The 16,146-nt window shown below is 50.5% G+C and overlaps 1 protein-coding gene across 5 annotated transcripts in view; it reads right to left on the reverse strand.

Moving 5' to 3' along the window:
• Positions 1-6,466: 6,466 nt before the first annotated feature.
• ofd1 (OFD1 centriole and centriolar satellite protein) overlaps positions 6,467-16,146 on the reverse strand; it is a 43,068-nt gene continuing 33,388 nt past the window's right edge. For all 5 annotated transcript variants that reach the window (XM_067444703.1, XM_067444700.1, XM_067444699.1 and 2 more), the window contains exons 17-22: positions 8,909-9,000; positions 8,620-8,685; positions 8,390-8,532; positions 7,679-7,831; positions 6,687-6,754; positions 6,467-6,611 (exon numbers count right to left, since the gene is read on the reverse strand). In XM_067444703.1, coding sequence (XP_067300804.1) covers positions 6,566-6,611; positions 6,687-6,754; positions 7,679-7,831; positions 8,390-8,532; positions 8,620-8,685; positions 8,909-9,000 — 568 coding nt within the window. In that variant the 3' untranslated portion in view covers positions 6,467-6,565. The remainder of the gene's footprint in view (positions 6,612-6,686; positions 6,755-7,678; positions 7,832-8,389; positions 8,533-8,619; positions 8,686-8,908; positions 9,001-16,146) is intronic.

The following is a 16,146-nucleotide window of genomic DNA, read 5'->3' on the forward strand; positions in this document are numbered from 1 at the left end:
CTTCAAATTTATATCCCATATGTCTGTGGAGTGCCAGTGGAGTGTCTGTGGAGTGCCAGTGGAGTGTCAGTGGAGTGCCTGTGGAGTGCCTGTGGAGTGTCTGTGGAGTGCCAGTGGAGTGCCTGTGGAGTGCCAGTGGAGGTTCCGTGGAGTGCCTGTGGAGTGTCTGTGGAGTGTCTGTGGAGTGCCAGTGGAGTGTCAGTTGAGTGCCTGTGAAGGTTCCGTGGAGTGTCTGTGGAGTGCCAGTGGAGTGCCTGTGGAGTGCCAGTGAAGGTTCCGTGGAGTGCCTGTGGAGTGTCTGTGGAGTGCCAGTGGAGTGTCAGTGGAATGCCTGTGAAGTGCCAGTGGAGTGTCAGTGGAATGCCTGTAAAGTGCCTGTGGAGTGCCAGTGGAGTGCCAGTGGAGTGTCAGTGGAGTGCCAGTGGAGTGCCAGTGGAGTGCCAGTGGAGTGCCAGTGGAGTGTCTGTGGAGTGCCTGTGGAGTGTCTTTGGAATGCCAGTGGAGTGCCTGTGGAGTGCCAGTGGAGGTTCCATGGAGTGCCTGTGGAGTGTCTGTGGAGTGCCAGTGGAGTGTCAGTGGACTGCCTGTGAAGGTTCCGTGGAGTGCCTGTGGAGTGCCAGTGGAGTGCCTGTGGAGTGCCAGTGGAGGTTCCATGGAGTGCCTGTGGAGTGTCTGTGGAGTGCCAGTGGAGTGTCAGTGGACTGCCTGTGAAGGTTCCGTGGAGTGCCTGTGGAGTGCCAGTGGAGTGCCTGTGGAGTGCCTGTGGAGTGCCAGTGGAGTGTCAGTGGACTGCCTGTGAAGGTTCCATGGAGTGCCTGTGGAGTGTCTGTGGAGTGCCAGTGGAGTGTCAGTGGAGTGCCTGTGAAGTGCCTGTGGAGTGCCAGTGGAGTGTCTGAAAACTTTATTTTCAGACTCCAAAAAAATCAAAAGGCTAACCCCTTTGTGTTTTTTTTGGGAAATTTTTTCGAGTTTTTCCGATCTTCACTAAACTCTGGATTCTCATCGAGTGTGTCGAGGCGTCGACAGGAACGCAAGTTTGGAGATCCTAGAGCCTTCCAGAGCTGAACGGCAGCAGAAAACAACAACACATCACACTTCAAATTTATATCCCATATGTCTGTGGAGTGCCTGTGGAGTGCCAGTGGAGTGCCTGTGGAGTGTCAGTGGAGTGCCTGTGGAGTGCCAGTGGAGTGCCAGTGGAGTGCCTGTGGAGTGCCAGTGGAGTGCCTGTGGAGTGCCAGTGGAGTGCCAGTGGAGTGTCTGTGGAGTGTCTGTGGAGTGCCTGTGGAGTGCCTGTGGAGTGCCAGTGGAGTGTCAGTGGAGTGCCAGTGGAGTGCCAGTGGAGTGTCTGTGGAGTGTCTGTGGAGTGCCTGTGGAGTGCCTGTGGAGTGTCTGTGGAGTGCCTGTGGAGTGCCAGTGGAGTGTCTGTGGAGTGTCAGTGTAGTGCCTGTGGAGTGCCAGTGGAGTGCCAGTGGAGTGTCTGTGGAGTGCCTGTGGAGTGCTTTTGGAATGTCTGTGGAGTGCCTGTGGAGTGCCTGTGGAGTGCCAGTGGAGTGTCAGTGGAGTGCCTGTGGAGTGCCTGTGGAGTGTCAGTGGAGTGTCTGTGGAGTGTCAGTGGAGTGTCTGTGGAGTGTCAGTGGATTGTCAGTGGAGTGCCAGTGGAGTGCCTGTGGAGTGCCAGTGGAGTGCTTGTGGAGTGTCTGTGGAGTGCCAGTGGAGTGTCAGTGGAGTGTCAGTGGAGTGCCTGTGGAGTGCCAGTGGAGTGTCTGAAAACTTTATTTTCAGACAACAAAAAAATCAAAAGGCTAACCCCTTTTTGTTTTTTGGGGAAATTTTTTCGAGTTTTTCCGATCTTCACTAAACTTTGGATTCTCATCGAGTGTGTCGAGGCGTCGACAGGAACGCAAGTTTGGAGATCCTAGAGCCTTCCAGAGCTGAACGGCAGCAGAAAACACCAACACATCCCACTTCAAATTTATATCCCATATATCTGTGGAGTGTCTGTGGAGTGTCAGTGGAGCACCTGTGGAGTGTCAGTGGAGTGTCTGTGGAGTGCCTGTGGAGTGCCAGTGGAGTGTCTGAAAACTTTATTTTCAGACCCCAAAAAATCAAAAGGCTAACCCCTTTGTGTTTTTTGGGGAAATTTTTTCGAGTTTTTCCGATCTTCACTAAACTCTGGATTCTCATCGAGTGTGTTGAGGCGTCGACAGGAACGCAAGTTTGGAGATCCTAGAGCCTTCCAGAGCTGAACGGCAGCAGAAAACAACACATTACACTTCAAATTTATATCCCATATGTCTGTGGAGTGTCTGTGGAGTGCCAGTGGAGTGCCAGTGGATTGTCAGTGGAGTGCCTGTGGAGTGTCAGTGGAGTGTCTGTGGAGTGTCAGTGGAGTGTCTGTGGAGTGCCTGTGGAGTGTCAGTGGAGTGTCAGTGGAGTGCCAGTGGAGTGCCAGTGGAGTGTCAGTGGAGTGTCTGTGGAGTGCCAGTGGAGTGCCAGTGGAGTGCCAGTGGAGTGTCAGTGGAGTGTCAGTGGAGTGCCAGTGGAGTGTCAGTGGAGTGCCAGTGGAGTGCCAGTGGAGTGCCAGTGGAGTGTCTGTGGAGTGCCAGTGGAGGTTCCATGGAGTGCCTGTGGAGTGCCAGTGGAGTGCCAGTGGAGGTTCCGTGGAGTGCCTGTGGAGTGCCAGTGGAGTGCCTGTGGAGTGTCAGTGGAGTGTCTGTGGAGTGTCAGTGGATTGCCTGTGGAGTGTCTGTGGACTGTCAGTGGAGTGCCTGTGGAGTGCCTGTGGAGTGCCTTTGGAGTGCCTTTAGAGTGCCAGTTGAGTGCCTGTGGAGTGCCTGTGTAGTGTCAGTGGAGTGCCTGTGGAGTGCCCGTGGAGTGTCCGTGGAGTGCCCGTGGAGTGCCTGTGTAGTGTCAGTGGAGTGCCTGTGGAGTGCCTGTGGAGTGCCCGTGGAGTGTCCGTGGAGTGCCTGTGTAGTGTCAGTGGAGTGCCTGTGGAGTGCATGTGGAGTGTCTGTGGAGTGCCTGTGGAGTGCCTGTGGAGTGCCTGTGGAGTGCAAGTGGAGTGTCTGTGGAGTGCCTGTGGAGTGCCTGTGTAGTGTCAGTGGAGTTCCTGTGGAGTGCCAGTGGAGTGTCTGTGGAGTGCATGTGGAGTGCCAGTGTAGTGTCAGTGGAGTGCCTGTGGAGTGTCAGTGGAGTGCCAGTGGAGTGTCTGTGGAGTGCCTATGGAGTGCCTGTGGAGTGCCTGTGGAGTGTCTGTGGAGTGCCTCTGGAGTGTCTGTGGAGTGACTCTGGAGTGCCCGAGGAGTGTTCGTGGAGTGTCTGAAATCTTTATTTTCAGACCCCAAAAAATCAAAAGGCTAACCCCTTTGTGTTTTTTGGGGAAATTTTTTCGAGTTTTTCCGATCTTCACTAAACTCTGGATTCTCATCGAGTGTGTCGAGGCGTCGACAGGAACGCAAGTTTGGAGATCCTAGAGCCTTCCAGAGCTGAATGGCAGCAGAAAACACCAACACATCACACTTCAAATTTATATCCCATATGTCTGAGGAGTGCCTGTGGAGTGCCAGTGGAGTGTCAGTGGAGTGCCTGTTAAGTGTCTGTGGAGTGCCAGTAGAGTGTCTGTGGAGTGTCTGTGGAGTGTCAGTGGAGTGTCAGTGGATTGCCTGTGGAGTGTCAGTGGAGTGTCAGTGGAGTGCCTGTGGAGTGTCAGTGGAGTGTCAGTGGATTGCCTGTGGAGTGTCAGTGGAGTGTCAGTGGAGTGCCTGTGAAGTGCCTGTGGAGTGTCAGTGGAGTGCCTGTGAAGTGCCTGTGGAGTGTCAGTGGAGTGTCAGTGGATTGCCTGTGGAGTGCCAGTGGATTGCCTGTGGGGTGCCAGTAAAGTGTCAGTGGAGTGCCAGTGGAGTGTCTGTGGAGTGTCAGTGGAGTGACACTGTTAGCAGCCGCCTAGCAACCACCCAGAATACCTTAGCAACTGCTTAGCAATGCCATAGATACCGCCAAAAATACATAAGCAGTCGCCTAGCAACCTCCCAGAATACCTTAGCAACTGCCTAGCAATGCCCTAGAAACCACCCAAAATACATTAGCAGCCGCCTAGCAACCACCCAGAATACCTTAGCAACTGCCTAGCAATGCCCTCAAAACCACCCAGAATACCTTAGCAACTGTCTAGCAAAACACCCTAGCAACCACACAGCAAGGCCCTAGCAACCACCCAGAATACCTTTGCAACCACCTAACAACCACCCTGAACATCATAGCAATCGCCTAGCAACCACCCACAATACCTTATCAACTGCCTAGTGATGCCTTAGCAACCACCCAGAATACCTTAGCAACCACTCATAATACATTAGCAACCGCCTAGAAACACCCTAGCAACCTAAATACTTTTTTATATTAAACTTTGATGCCCAATTTCTCATTTCTCATGTGTTTTGTTCAGTCATGTGTTTCATTGCACCGTGACTGTGAACTCTGACCAGACACTCTTTTTTGTTTTTTTTGGAGGGTAAAACTAAACCTGCCCTGCTGTAAAAGCGTCGTTATTGGCAATATGTCATGCGTGTTATAACGTGTTGTTTTGCGCAGCGTTCGCCAGGTTTAACTGTGTTATTTTCTAGTTTTAGCTCATGTTTACTGCTGTTCGTTTGACTCGCGCGAGGCTCTAACCAGTGTTTACGGGACGCCTTTAGTTTGGACTTAAACTGCTTTTTTGAAATAAAATAAAAGCCCAAAAATATGCATGTGTTTAATAAATGCACCGCCGTCTGTTTCTGATCTCCTGCCCAGAAGGTCGTCATGATTCTGTGTGTGTTTGTGTGTTTTTAATGCTTAATAATAATGCTGGATTGTGAATGTTAATAACTGCCCAAAACTGATGATTTGCTGCGAGCGACGCTGGACGACGATGTTCAGGCCGTCAAACAATCTGTTGTGTTTTATACAAAAATAAATAAAATATGATGAGACTTCCTGGATCTCAACGAGTCTTCTTTTGAATCGTGTCATTCTTTGTGTGTGAATCCTGTCGGCCTTCCTCTTCTTCTTCCTCCGCACGTAGAACAGGAAAGTTATGAGATTTGGCACACCGATAGAAGACAGTCGGAACTGACACCAGAGCACATCTGGCGTCTCTAACGCAATCCCTCTAGCGCCACCACCTGTTCAAAGCTACACTCACGTTTGTGCTCATACTGTTTTCACGCCATTTTGAATTTTCCACAAAATTACTTTTTTTAACTCCTCCTTGGCCATTGCTCCAGTTTTCATAAACACATTTAACCAGATAATCTTACCAGATAGACCATGCAGAGAAAAAGATATGGAATTCAAGTTGATTGGTCAAACAGTTCTCGGTTCATTCGTAACATTTTAATTCGTTAATTAAAATTCGTAACACCAACAAATTCAATGAAGAGCACCAAAATGGACGTGAGGCTATATCTCTGCAGCGCTTTAGTTTATTCTGACCAAACTTGGTGTGTTATGCCAACCATGACCTGAGGCGACCTGCTCAGTTTCAGCACAGCGCCACCTAGTGTTCTGGAGATATGAAAAATGTGCTATTTTTGCTTATTTCTCATCGCTTTGGCCAAAATCACAAAAATGGTCTCTTTAGATCCGTGTCACAGGACACCCAATTCCCATATCAGCCATTTTGGGAGTCAGTCATCATTCATTTTAAACGAATGCATTGGCATATTGTTTTGAAACTTGGTTTGCGTCTTCGACACCAAGCCCTGAAGGTACTCAAAAGTTTCGTTGCAGCACCACCTTGTGGTCAAAAGTTATGAATTTCCCAAAAATACTAATAGCTTTTGATTATATTAACCTATTGTAATGAATCTGGTCTTAATAGATTCCTTGGGTCAGGCCGAGAACATCGATGCCATATGGCTGAACGTGCTGTCCGCCATTTTGATTTCCTTTAACAACCTACCTTTTCTAACTCCTCCTTGGCCTTTTGTCTGATTTTCACCAAAATCAAATCAGATCATCTTTAGACCATGATAGCAAAAAGTCTTGGATTTGGTGTCGATAGATGAAACCGTTGTGATATACTGCAGCGACGAATTTGAAACATGAAGCCAAAATGACTGAGACTGTATCTCTACAATGCGTTTTGACAACACAACAAAATGGTCACAGCGCCACCTAATGGTCAAATGTTATAAACCATTCAACCATAAACTAATGACTGTTTGATTTTTCAGCCATTTGGCCTAAAATGACCTCATCTGTCTTTAATGGCTCATTGCTGCAGTCCATCTGATACTCCCAGTCGTGTTGGCGTGACTTATTATAATGTCTGCTCACAGTAATATTTACAACTACCTTTATTTATACAGGTTTCAAAGCTGCTTCACTGTAATAAAATCAATAATGCAAACTTCAGTTCAAGGTTTGTTATCAGTGCAGTGAAATCAGTAATATCAGCACAACAGTTATAATACAACAGCAGAACATTTCATTTCACATTTATTCAGTCTCTATAAAAACACATCGATACACACATTAAAAACACACTGAACAGCAGATCCAGCAGTGCATGAGGCGTTCTTCACCAGAATTCATCGTCTGGTTCTTCATGGGATGTTACGCCAACACTGCGGAGCGAAATGAAGGTTAGTGATGAATAATATCTCGGTATTGTTGAACAGTAATGGACACAAACGTGCTACCTGTGGTCGTGCTCAGACAGGTGAAGCTCCTCTTGACTTTGGTGCTCTGATGCCTCTTTATTCTGGCTCTGAAAGTTCAAACACAGCCATCAAGAACATGTGAAATTACCAAGCGGCTCCTCCCGCGATCTCTCCTGAAGCCAATACCGAAGTAATGTAAACTGCAATTCCTCCACTGGCCACTAGAGCGGCTCCAGAAGGAGCTAAACCCCATTGAGCCTCATGATAAAATGCCCATCTTTACAACAGAAAAACACGTTTACAGCCTGGGACAAATTGTGGTTTTGGTCTATACGGCTAATGTTGACCTTCATGATGACTGTGAGGGGGTGAATTTTTATATAACTCATTCCTTTACGTTATATAAAGCCTTAAAGTTTTGCATAATTAAGGGCGTGGTTACTTTGAGTGACAGGTGGATAGCCATTTATCTGCCGTCTATAGTCATCGCATCACCTAAGCTCCGCCTTTCAGCCCATTTTCTGTTATCCGGGAGTGACACGCGATGACTCGCTCACAAGATGGCGACGGCTCGTCTCTACGCTTCGAACGGCTCATCGGAATCCTATGGGTGACGTCACGGACACTACCGACATTTTTTTTTTGTCAGTGTATGGAAATTACATTACAATCCCTATTTAAATGGATAGTTCACCCAAAAATGAATATTCTGTCCTCATTTACTCACCCTCATGTTGTTCCAAACCTGTATGAGTTTCTTTCTCCTGCTAAAATAAGATATTTGGAAGAATGTTTGTAACCAAGCAGATAGAGCAACCATTGACTACCATAATAGGGGAAAGAATACTATGGTAGTCTCTCTCTGCTTTGTTACAAACATTCTTCCAAATATCTTATTTTAGCAGGAGAAAGAAACTCATAGAGGTTTGGAACAACATGAGGGTGAGTAAATGAGGACAGGATTTTCATTCATGGGTGAACTATCCCTTTAAGACCAATTTTCATTATAGTACAGAATGTTTTTGATGTACCTGCTCGTTTGGTTTATTCTGCATGAGCATCATCATGTACTTCTGAAGCGGATTGGACGCATCCGCTCCTCCTCCAATCGCTGAGGCCGTTGCGGACACATGACCTTCTGTACCGTCCCTCTCCTCTTCTGCTGGTTTCTCATTTTGATCCTCCTGAAAGCAGACAGTCATGATTATTGAACTCTCTTGTTATTAAACATACAGTCAGTGTTGGTCATGTTACTTAGTTACTATTTACTTCTCACAAATAGTAACTGAGTTGCATCATTATAAGAGTAACTAATTACCTGGAAAAATTACTTTTACACTTTTTTAAATGTTCAAATATGTAAAATAACTTGAATTCCCCCAATATTAAATGGTAAATGAATAAAATGGACACTAAATATAATTAATTATTATTATTAAAAATTGTAAAATAATCTACACTATTTTAATGTTGCTGTGGGACAATGTGAGACACAGTATCAAATTCAATACATTATTGTAAATATTATCAGTAATACAGTGGAACAATGAAACTAAATAGATGGTTTAGAACTGTAATATTTATTGCACAGAACACAACTGGCCAACAAATAAATCTAACTATAAATGATGCTCCTTAAGAAAAGTCTACCACAAATAGAAAATAATAATGAACAAATGACTCTTACGAAGCGATTCTTTTAAAGGAATCGACTCCTGAACTCATGTGTTTAAATGAATCACCTGCTCCTGCTTGAGTCTCTCCAGCTCTCGCTCCTCTCTCTCCTGCTCCTCCTCTCTCTCCCTCAGTCTCTTCTCCTCTCTCCTCTTCCTCTCCTCCTCCCATCTCTCCTCTTCCTCATGCGTGTCTATCTTTACGTCTGCGTCTGATGATAAAGATGATGAAAAAAGCACTAGTTTATATGATTTAACACACAAGGAAGATCCGAACAGCGACGGAAGATCCGACTCACCCTGATGAAGCTCCGGCTGAGAGTCCTGCAGTCTCTGGAGGATACACTCCTGATCTGTGGACACAACTGAACACACACTATACTGTATAAAGCACTATATAAATGAAGGTGACGATGACTGACACAGGCAGAAACACACACACACACACACACACACACACACACACACACGCACACACGCACACACACATTCTCTCTCTCTAACACACACACATACGCTCTCTCACAAACACACACTCTCTCTCTCTCACACACACACACACACACACACACACTGATGAATTCTCACGTTGTATAGGGTCAGTGAGGTCGTGGAGTGTGATCTTCTCTGGTTGAGGAGACGACTCTGAACTGGAAATGATTTCCTGCAGTTTGGGTGGACTGAGAAATCAGAACAAACACAAAGAATATAATTAAGATATAAAGTGTCAGAGCACTGCTTCCTGTTATCTAGCGGCCACTGTATAAATGTGAAGAGTGAAGTGTTGGTGTTTTCTGCTGCCGTTCAGCTCTGGAAGGCTCTAGGATCTTCAAACCTGCGTTCCTGTCGACGTCTCGACACACTCGATCAGAATCCAGAGTTTAGTGAAGATCGGAGAAACTTTATTTTCAGACCAAAAAAAATCAAAAGGCTAACCCCTTTGTGTTTTTTGGGGGAAAAATTTCGAGTTTCTCCGATCTTCACTAAACTCTGGATTCTGATCGAGTGTGTCGAGGCGTCGACAGGAACGCAGGTTTGGAGATCCTAGAGCCTTCCAGAGCTGAACGGCAGCAGAAAACACCAACACATCACACTTTGCATTTATATCCCAAATGTCTGTGGAGTGTCAGTGGAGTGCCTGTGGAGTGCCTGTGGAGTGCGTGTGGAGTGCCAGTGGAGTGCCTGTGGAGTGCCTGTGGAGTGCCTGTGGAGTGTCAGTGGAGTGCGTGTGGAGTGTCAGTGGAGTGCCTGTGGAGTGCCTGTGGAGTGCCTGTGGAGTGTCAGTGGAGTGTCAGTGGAGTGCCTGTGGAGTGCCTGTGGAGTGCCAGTGGAGTGCCTGTGGAGTGCCTGTGGAGTGTCAGTGGAGTGCCTGTGGAGTGTCAGTGGAGTGCCTGTGGAGTGTCAGTGGAGTGCCTGTGGAGTGTCAGTGGAGTGCCAGTGGAGTGTCAGTGGAGTGCCAGTGGAGTGTCAGTGGAGTGCCAGTGGAGTGCCTGTGGAGTGTCAGTGGAGTGTCAGTGGAGTGTCAGTGGAGTGCCTGTGGAGTGCCTGTGGAGTGTCAGTGGAGTGTCAGTGGAGTGCCTGTGGAGTGTCAGTGAAGTGTCAGTGGAGTGCGTGTGGAGTGCCAGTGGAGTGTCTGTGGAGTGCCTGTGGAGTGCCAGTGGAGGTTCCGTGGAGTGCCTGTGGAGTGCCAGTGGAGTGCCTGAGGAGTGCCAGAGGAGTGCCTGTGGAGTGCCTGTGGAGTGTCTGTGGAGTGTCAGTGGAGTGCCTGTGGAGTGCCAGTGGAGTGCATGTGGAGTGCCAGAGGAGTGTCAGTGGAGTGTCAGTGGAGTGCAAGTGGAGTGTCAGTGGAGTGTCAGTGGAGTGCCAGTGGAGTGCCAGTGGAGTGCCTGTGGAGTGCCAGTGGAGTGTCTGAAAACTTTATTTTCAGACCCCAAAAAATCAAAAGGCTAACCCCTTTGTGTTTTTGGGGAAAATTTTTCGAGTTTTTCCGATCTTCACTAAACTCTGGATTCTCATCGAGTGTGTCGAGGCGTCGACAGGAACGCAAGTTTGGAGATCCTAGAGCCTTCCAGAGCTGAACAGCAGCAGAAAACACCAACACTTCACACTTCAAATTTATATCCCATATGTCTGTGGAGTGTCAGTGGAGTGCCTGTGGAGTGCCCGTGGAGTGCCCGTGGAGTGTCAGTGGAGTGCCCGTGGAGTGCCTGTGGAGTGTCAGTGGAGTGTCAGTGGAGTGCCCGTGGAGTGTCAGTGGAGTGCCTGTGGAGTGCCTGTGGAGTGCCAGAGGAGTGTAAGTAGAGTGCCAGTGGAGTGCCTGTGGAGTGCCTGTGGAGTGCCAGTGGAGTGTCAGTGGAGTGCCCGTGGAGTGTCAGTGGAGTGCCTGTGGAGTGCCAGTGGAGTGCCAGTGGAGTGCCAGTGGAGTGTCAGTGGAGTGCCCGTGGAGTGCCCGTGGAGTGCCCGTGGAGTGCCAGTGGAGTGCCTGTGGAGTGCCAGTGGAGTGTCAGTGGAGTGCCTGTGGGGTGCCAGTGGAGTGTCAGTGGAGTGCCTGTGGAGTGTCAGTGGAGTGTCAGTGGAGTGCCTGTGGAGTGTCTGTGGAGTGCCTGTGGAGTGCCAGAGGAGTGCCTGTGGAGTGTCAGTGGAGTGCCTGTGGAGTGCCAGAGGAGTGTCTGTGGAGTGTCAGTGGAGTGTCAGTGGAGTGCCTGTGGAGTGCCTGTGGAGTGCCTGTGGAGTGCCTGTGGAGTGCAAGTGGAGTGTCAGTGGAGTGTCAGTGGAGTGCCAGTGGAGTGCCTGTGGAGTGCAAGTGGAGTGTCAGTGGAGTGTCTGAAAACTTTATTTTCAGACCCCAAAAAATCAAAAGGCTAACCCCTTTGTGTTTTTGGGGAAAATTTTTCGAGTTTTTCCGATCTTCACTAAACTCTGGATTCTCATCGAGTGTGTCGAGGCGTCGACAGGAACGCAAGTTTGGAGATCCTAGAGCCTTCCAGAGCTGAACAGCAGCAGAAAACACCAACACTTCACACTTCAAATTTATATCCCATATGTCTGTGGAGTGTCAGTGGAGTGCCTGTGGAGTGCCCGTGGAGTGCCCGTGGAGTGTCAGTGGAGTGCCCGTGGAGTGCCTGTGGAGTGTCAGTGGAGTGTCAGTGGAGTGCCCGTGGAGTGTCAGTGGAGTGCCTGTGGAGTGCCTGTGGAGTGCCAGAGGAGTGTCAGTAGAGTGCCAGTGGAGTGCCTGTGGAGTGCCAGTGGAGTGTCAGTGGAGTGCCCGTGGAGTGTCAGTGGAGTGCCTGTGGAGTGCCAGTGGAGTGCCAGTGGAGTGCCAGTGGAGTGTCAGTGGAGTGCCCGTGGAGTGCCCGTGGAGTGCCCGTGGAGTGCCAGTGGAGTGCCTGTGGAGTGCCAGTGGAGTGTCAGTGGAGTGCCTGTGGGGTGCCAGTGGAGTGTCAGTGGAGTGCCTGTGGAGTGTCAGTGGAGTGTCAGTGGAGTGCCTGTGGAGTGTCTGTGGAGTGCCTGTGGAGTGCCAGAGGAGTGCCTGTGGAGTGTCAGTGGAGTGCCTGTGGAGTGCCAGAGGAGTGTCTGTGGAGTGTCAGTGGAGTGTCAGTGGAGTGCCTGTGGAGTGCCTGTGGAGTGCCTGTGGAGTGCCTGTGGAGTGCAAGTGGAGTGTCAGTGGAGTGTCAGTGGAGTGCCAGTGGAGTGCCTGTGGAGTGCAAGTGGAGTGTCAGTGGAGTGCCTGTGGAGTGCCAGTAGAGTGTCTGAAAACTTTATTTTCAGACCCCAAAAAATCAAAAGGCTAACCCCTTTGTGTTTTTTGGGGAAAATTTTTCGAGTTTTTCCGATCTTCACTAAACTCTGGATTCTCATCAAATGTGTCGTGGCGTCGACAGGAACGCAAGTTTGGAGATCCTAGAGCCTTCCAGAGCTGAACAGCAGCAGAAAACACAAACACTTCACACTTCAAATTTAAATCCCATATGTCTGTGGAGTGCCAGTGGAGTGCCTGTGGAGTGCCCGTGGAGTGTCAGTGGAGTGTCAGTGGAGTGCCCGTGGAGTGCCTGTGGAGTGTCAATGGAGTGCCCGCGGAGTGTCAGTGGAGTGCCCGTGGAGTGCCTGTGGAGTGCCAGAGGAGTGTCAGTGGAGTGCCTGTGGAGTGTCAGTGGAGTGTCTGTGGAGTGCCAGTGGAGTGCCTGTGGAGTGCCTGTGGAGTGCCAGTGGAGTGCCAGTGGAGTGCCTGTGGAGTGCCTGTGGAGTGCCAGTGGAGTGTCAGTGGAGTGTCAGTGGAGTGTCAGTGGAGTGTCAGTGGAGTGTCAGTGGAGTGCTTGTGGAGTGCCAGAGGAGTGCCTGTGGAGTGCCTGTGGAGTGCCTGTGGAGTGCCAGTGGAGTGCCTGTGGAGTGCAAGTGGAGTGCAAGTGGAGTGTCAGTGGAGTGCCAGTGGAGTGCCTGTGGAGTGCCAGTAGAGTGTCTGAAAACTTTATTTTCAGACCCCAAAAAATCAAAAGGCTAACCCCTTTGTGTTTTTTGGGGAAAATTTTTCGAGTTTTTCCGATCTTCACTAAACTCTGGATTCTCATCGAGTGTGTCGAGGCGTCGACAGGAACGCAAGTTTGGAGATCCTAGAGCCTTCCAGAGCTGAACAGCAGCAGAAAACACAAACACTTCACACTTCAAATTTATATCCCATATGTCTGTGGAGTGCCAGTGGAGTGTCAGTGGAGTGTCTGTGGAGTGCCAGTGGAGTGCCTGTGGAGTACCCGTGGAGTGCCAGTGGAGTGCCCGTGGAGTGCCTGTGGAGTGTCCGTGGAGTGTCCGTGGAGTGTCCGTGGAGTGCCAGTGGAGTGCCAGTGGAGTGCCAGTGGAGTGCCAGTGGAGTGCCAGTGGAGTGCCTGTGGAGTGCCAGTGGAGGTTCCGTGGAGTGCCTGTGGAGTGCCTGTGGAGTGCCAGTGGAGTGCCTGTGGAGTGCCAGTGGAGTGCCTGTGGAGTGCCAGAGGAGTGTCTGTGGAGTGTCTGTGGAGTGCCTGTGGAGTGTCAGTGGAGTGCCAGTGGAGTGCCTGTGGAGTGCCAGTTGAGTGTCTGAAAACCTTATTTTCAGACCCCAAAAAATCAAAAGGCTAACCCCTTTGTGTTTTTGGGGAAAAATTTTCGAGTTTTTCCGATCTTCACTAAACTCTGGATTCTCATCAAATGTGTCGTGGCGTCGACAGGAACGCAAGTTTGGAGATCCTAGAGCCTTCCAGAGCTGAACAGCAGCAGAAAACACCAACACTTCACACTTCAAATTTATATCCCATATGTCTGTGGAGTGCCAGTGGAGTGTCAGTGGAGTGTCTGTGGAGTGCCAGTGGAGTGTCAGTGGAGTGCCTGTGGAGTACCCGTGGAGTGCCAGTGGAGTGCCCGTGGAGTGCCTGTGGAGTGTCCGTGGAGTGCCTGTGGAGTGTCAGTGGAGTGCCAGTGAAATGCCTGTGGAGTGCCTGTGGAGTGTCTGTGGAGTGCCAGTGGAGTGCCTGTGGAGTGCCAGTGGAGGTTCCGTGGAGTGCCTGTGGAGTGTCAGTGGAGGTTCCGTGGAGTGTCTGTGGAGTGTCTGTGGAGTGCCTGTGGAGTGTCTGTGGAGTGCCTGTGGAGTGTCTGTGGAGTGTCTGTGGAGTGCCAGTGGAGTGTCAGTGGAGTGCCTGTGGAGTGCCTGTGGAGTGTCTGAAAACTTTATTTTCAGACCCCAAAAAAATCAAAAGGCTAACCCCTTTGTGTTTTTTGGGGAAATTTTTTCGAGTTTTTCCGATCTTCACTAAACTCTGGATTCTCATCGAGTGTGTCGAGGCGTCGACAGGAACGCAAGTTTGGAGATCCTAGAGCCTTCCAGAGCTGAACGGCAGCAGAAAACACCAACACATCACACTTCAAATTTATATACCATATGTCTGTGGAGTGTCTGTGGAGTGCCAGTGGAGTGCCTGTGGAGTGTCTGTGGAGTGTCAGTGGAGTCCCCGTGGAGTGTCCGTGGAGTGCCTGTGTAGTGTCAGTGGAGTGTCTGTGGAGTGCCAGTGGAGGTTCCGTGGAGTGCCTGTGGAGTGCCTGTGGAGTGTCCGTGGAGTGCCTGTGGAGTGCCTGTGGAGTGTCTGTGGAGTGCCAGTGGAGTGCCAGTGGAGTGCCAGTGGAGTGTCAGTGGAGTGTCAGTGAAGTGTCTGTGGAGTGCCAGTGGATTGTCAGTGGAGTGCCCATGGAGTGTCAGTGGAGTGTCAGTGGTGTGCCTGTGGATTGTCAGTGGAGTGCCTGTGGAGTGTCAGTGGAGTGCCCGTGGAGTGCCCGTGGAGTGCCCGTGGAGTGCCCGTGGAGTGCCTGTGGAGTGTCAGTGGAGTGTCAGTGGAATGTCATTGGAGTGCCTGTGTAGTGCCAGTGGAGGTTCCGTGGAGTGCCTGTGGAGTGTCTGTGGAGTGCCAGTGGAGTGTCAGTGGAGTGCCAGTGGAGTGTCAGTGGAGTGTCTGTGGAGTGTCTGTGGAGTGTCTGTGGAGTGCCAGTGGAGTGCCAGTGGAGTGCCAGTGGATTGTCAGTGGAGTGCCCATGGAGTGCCAGTGGAGTGTCAGTGGAGTGCCTGTGGATTGTCAGTGGAGTGCCTGTGGAGTGTCAGTGGAGTGCCCGTGGAGTGCCTGTGGAGTGTCAGTGGAGTGTCAGTGGAATGTCATTGGAGTGCGTGTGGAGTGCCCGTGGAGTGCCTGTGGAGTGTCAGTGGAGTGCCTGTGGAGTGCCAGTGGAGTGCCCGTGGAGTGTCAGTGGAGTGCCCGTGGAGTGCCTGTGGAGTGTCAGTGGAGTGCCAGTGGAGTGCCTGTGGATTGTCAGTGGAGTGCCCGTGGAGTGCCTGTGGAGTGTCAGTGGAGTGCCTGTGGAGTGTCAGTGGAGTGCCTGTGGAGTGTCAGTGAAGTGCCCGTGGAGTGCCAGTGGAGTGTCAGTGGAGTGCCTGTGGAGTGTCAGTGGAGTGCCCGTGGAGTGCCAGTGGAGTGCCCGTGGAGTGCCCGTGGAGTGCCAGTGGATTGCCTGTGGAGTGTCTGTGGACTGTCAGTGGAGTGCCAGTGGAGTGTCAGTGGAGTCCCTGTGGAGTGTCAGTGGAGTGCCCGTGGAGTGCCTGTGGAGTGCCTGTGGAGTGTCCGTGGAGTGCCCGTGGAGTGTCAGTGGAGTGCCCGTGGAGTGCCTGTGGAGTGCCCGATGAGTGTCAGTGGAGTGTCAGTGGAGTGCCAGTGGAGTGCCCGTGGAGTGCCTGAAAACTTTATTTTCAGACCCCAAAAAATCAAAAGGCCAACCCCTTTGTGTTTTTTGGGGACATTTTTTCGAATTTTTCCGATCTTCACTAAACTCTGGATTCTCATCGAGTGTGTGGAGGCGTCGACAGGAACGCAAGTTTGGAGATCCTAGAGCCTTCCAGAGCTGAACGGCAGCAGAAAACACCAACACATCACACTTCAAATTTATATCCCATATGTCTGAGGAGTGTCAGTGGAGTGTCAGTGGAGTGCCTGTGGAGTGCCTGTGGAGTGTCAGTGGAGTGCCAGTGGAGTGTCAGTGGAGTGCCAGTGGATTGTCAGTGGAGTGCCTGTGGAGTGTCAGTGGAGTGCCTGTGGAGTGCCAGTGGAGTGCCAGTGGAGTGCCAGTGGAGTGTCAGTGGAGTGCCAGTGGAGTGCCTGTGGAGTGCCAGTGGAGTGCCTGTGGAGTGCCTGTGGAGTGCCCGTGGAGTGCCTGTGGAGTGTCCGTGGAGTGTCCGTGGAGTGCCCGTGGAGTGCCTGTGGAGTGTCAGTGGAGTGCCCGTGGAGTGCCTGAAAACTTTATTTTCAGACCCCAAAAAATCAAAA

This window comes from Pseudorasbora parva, chromosome 5, assembly GCF_024679245.1.
Source record: "Pseudorasbora parva isolate DD20220531a chromosome 5, ASM2467924v1, whole genome shotgun sequence".
Lineage (NCBI taxonomy): Eukaryota > Metazoa > Chordata > Actinopteri > Cypriniformes > Gobionidae > Pseudorasbora > Pseudorasbora parva.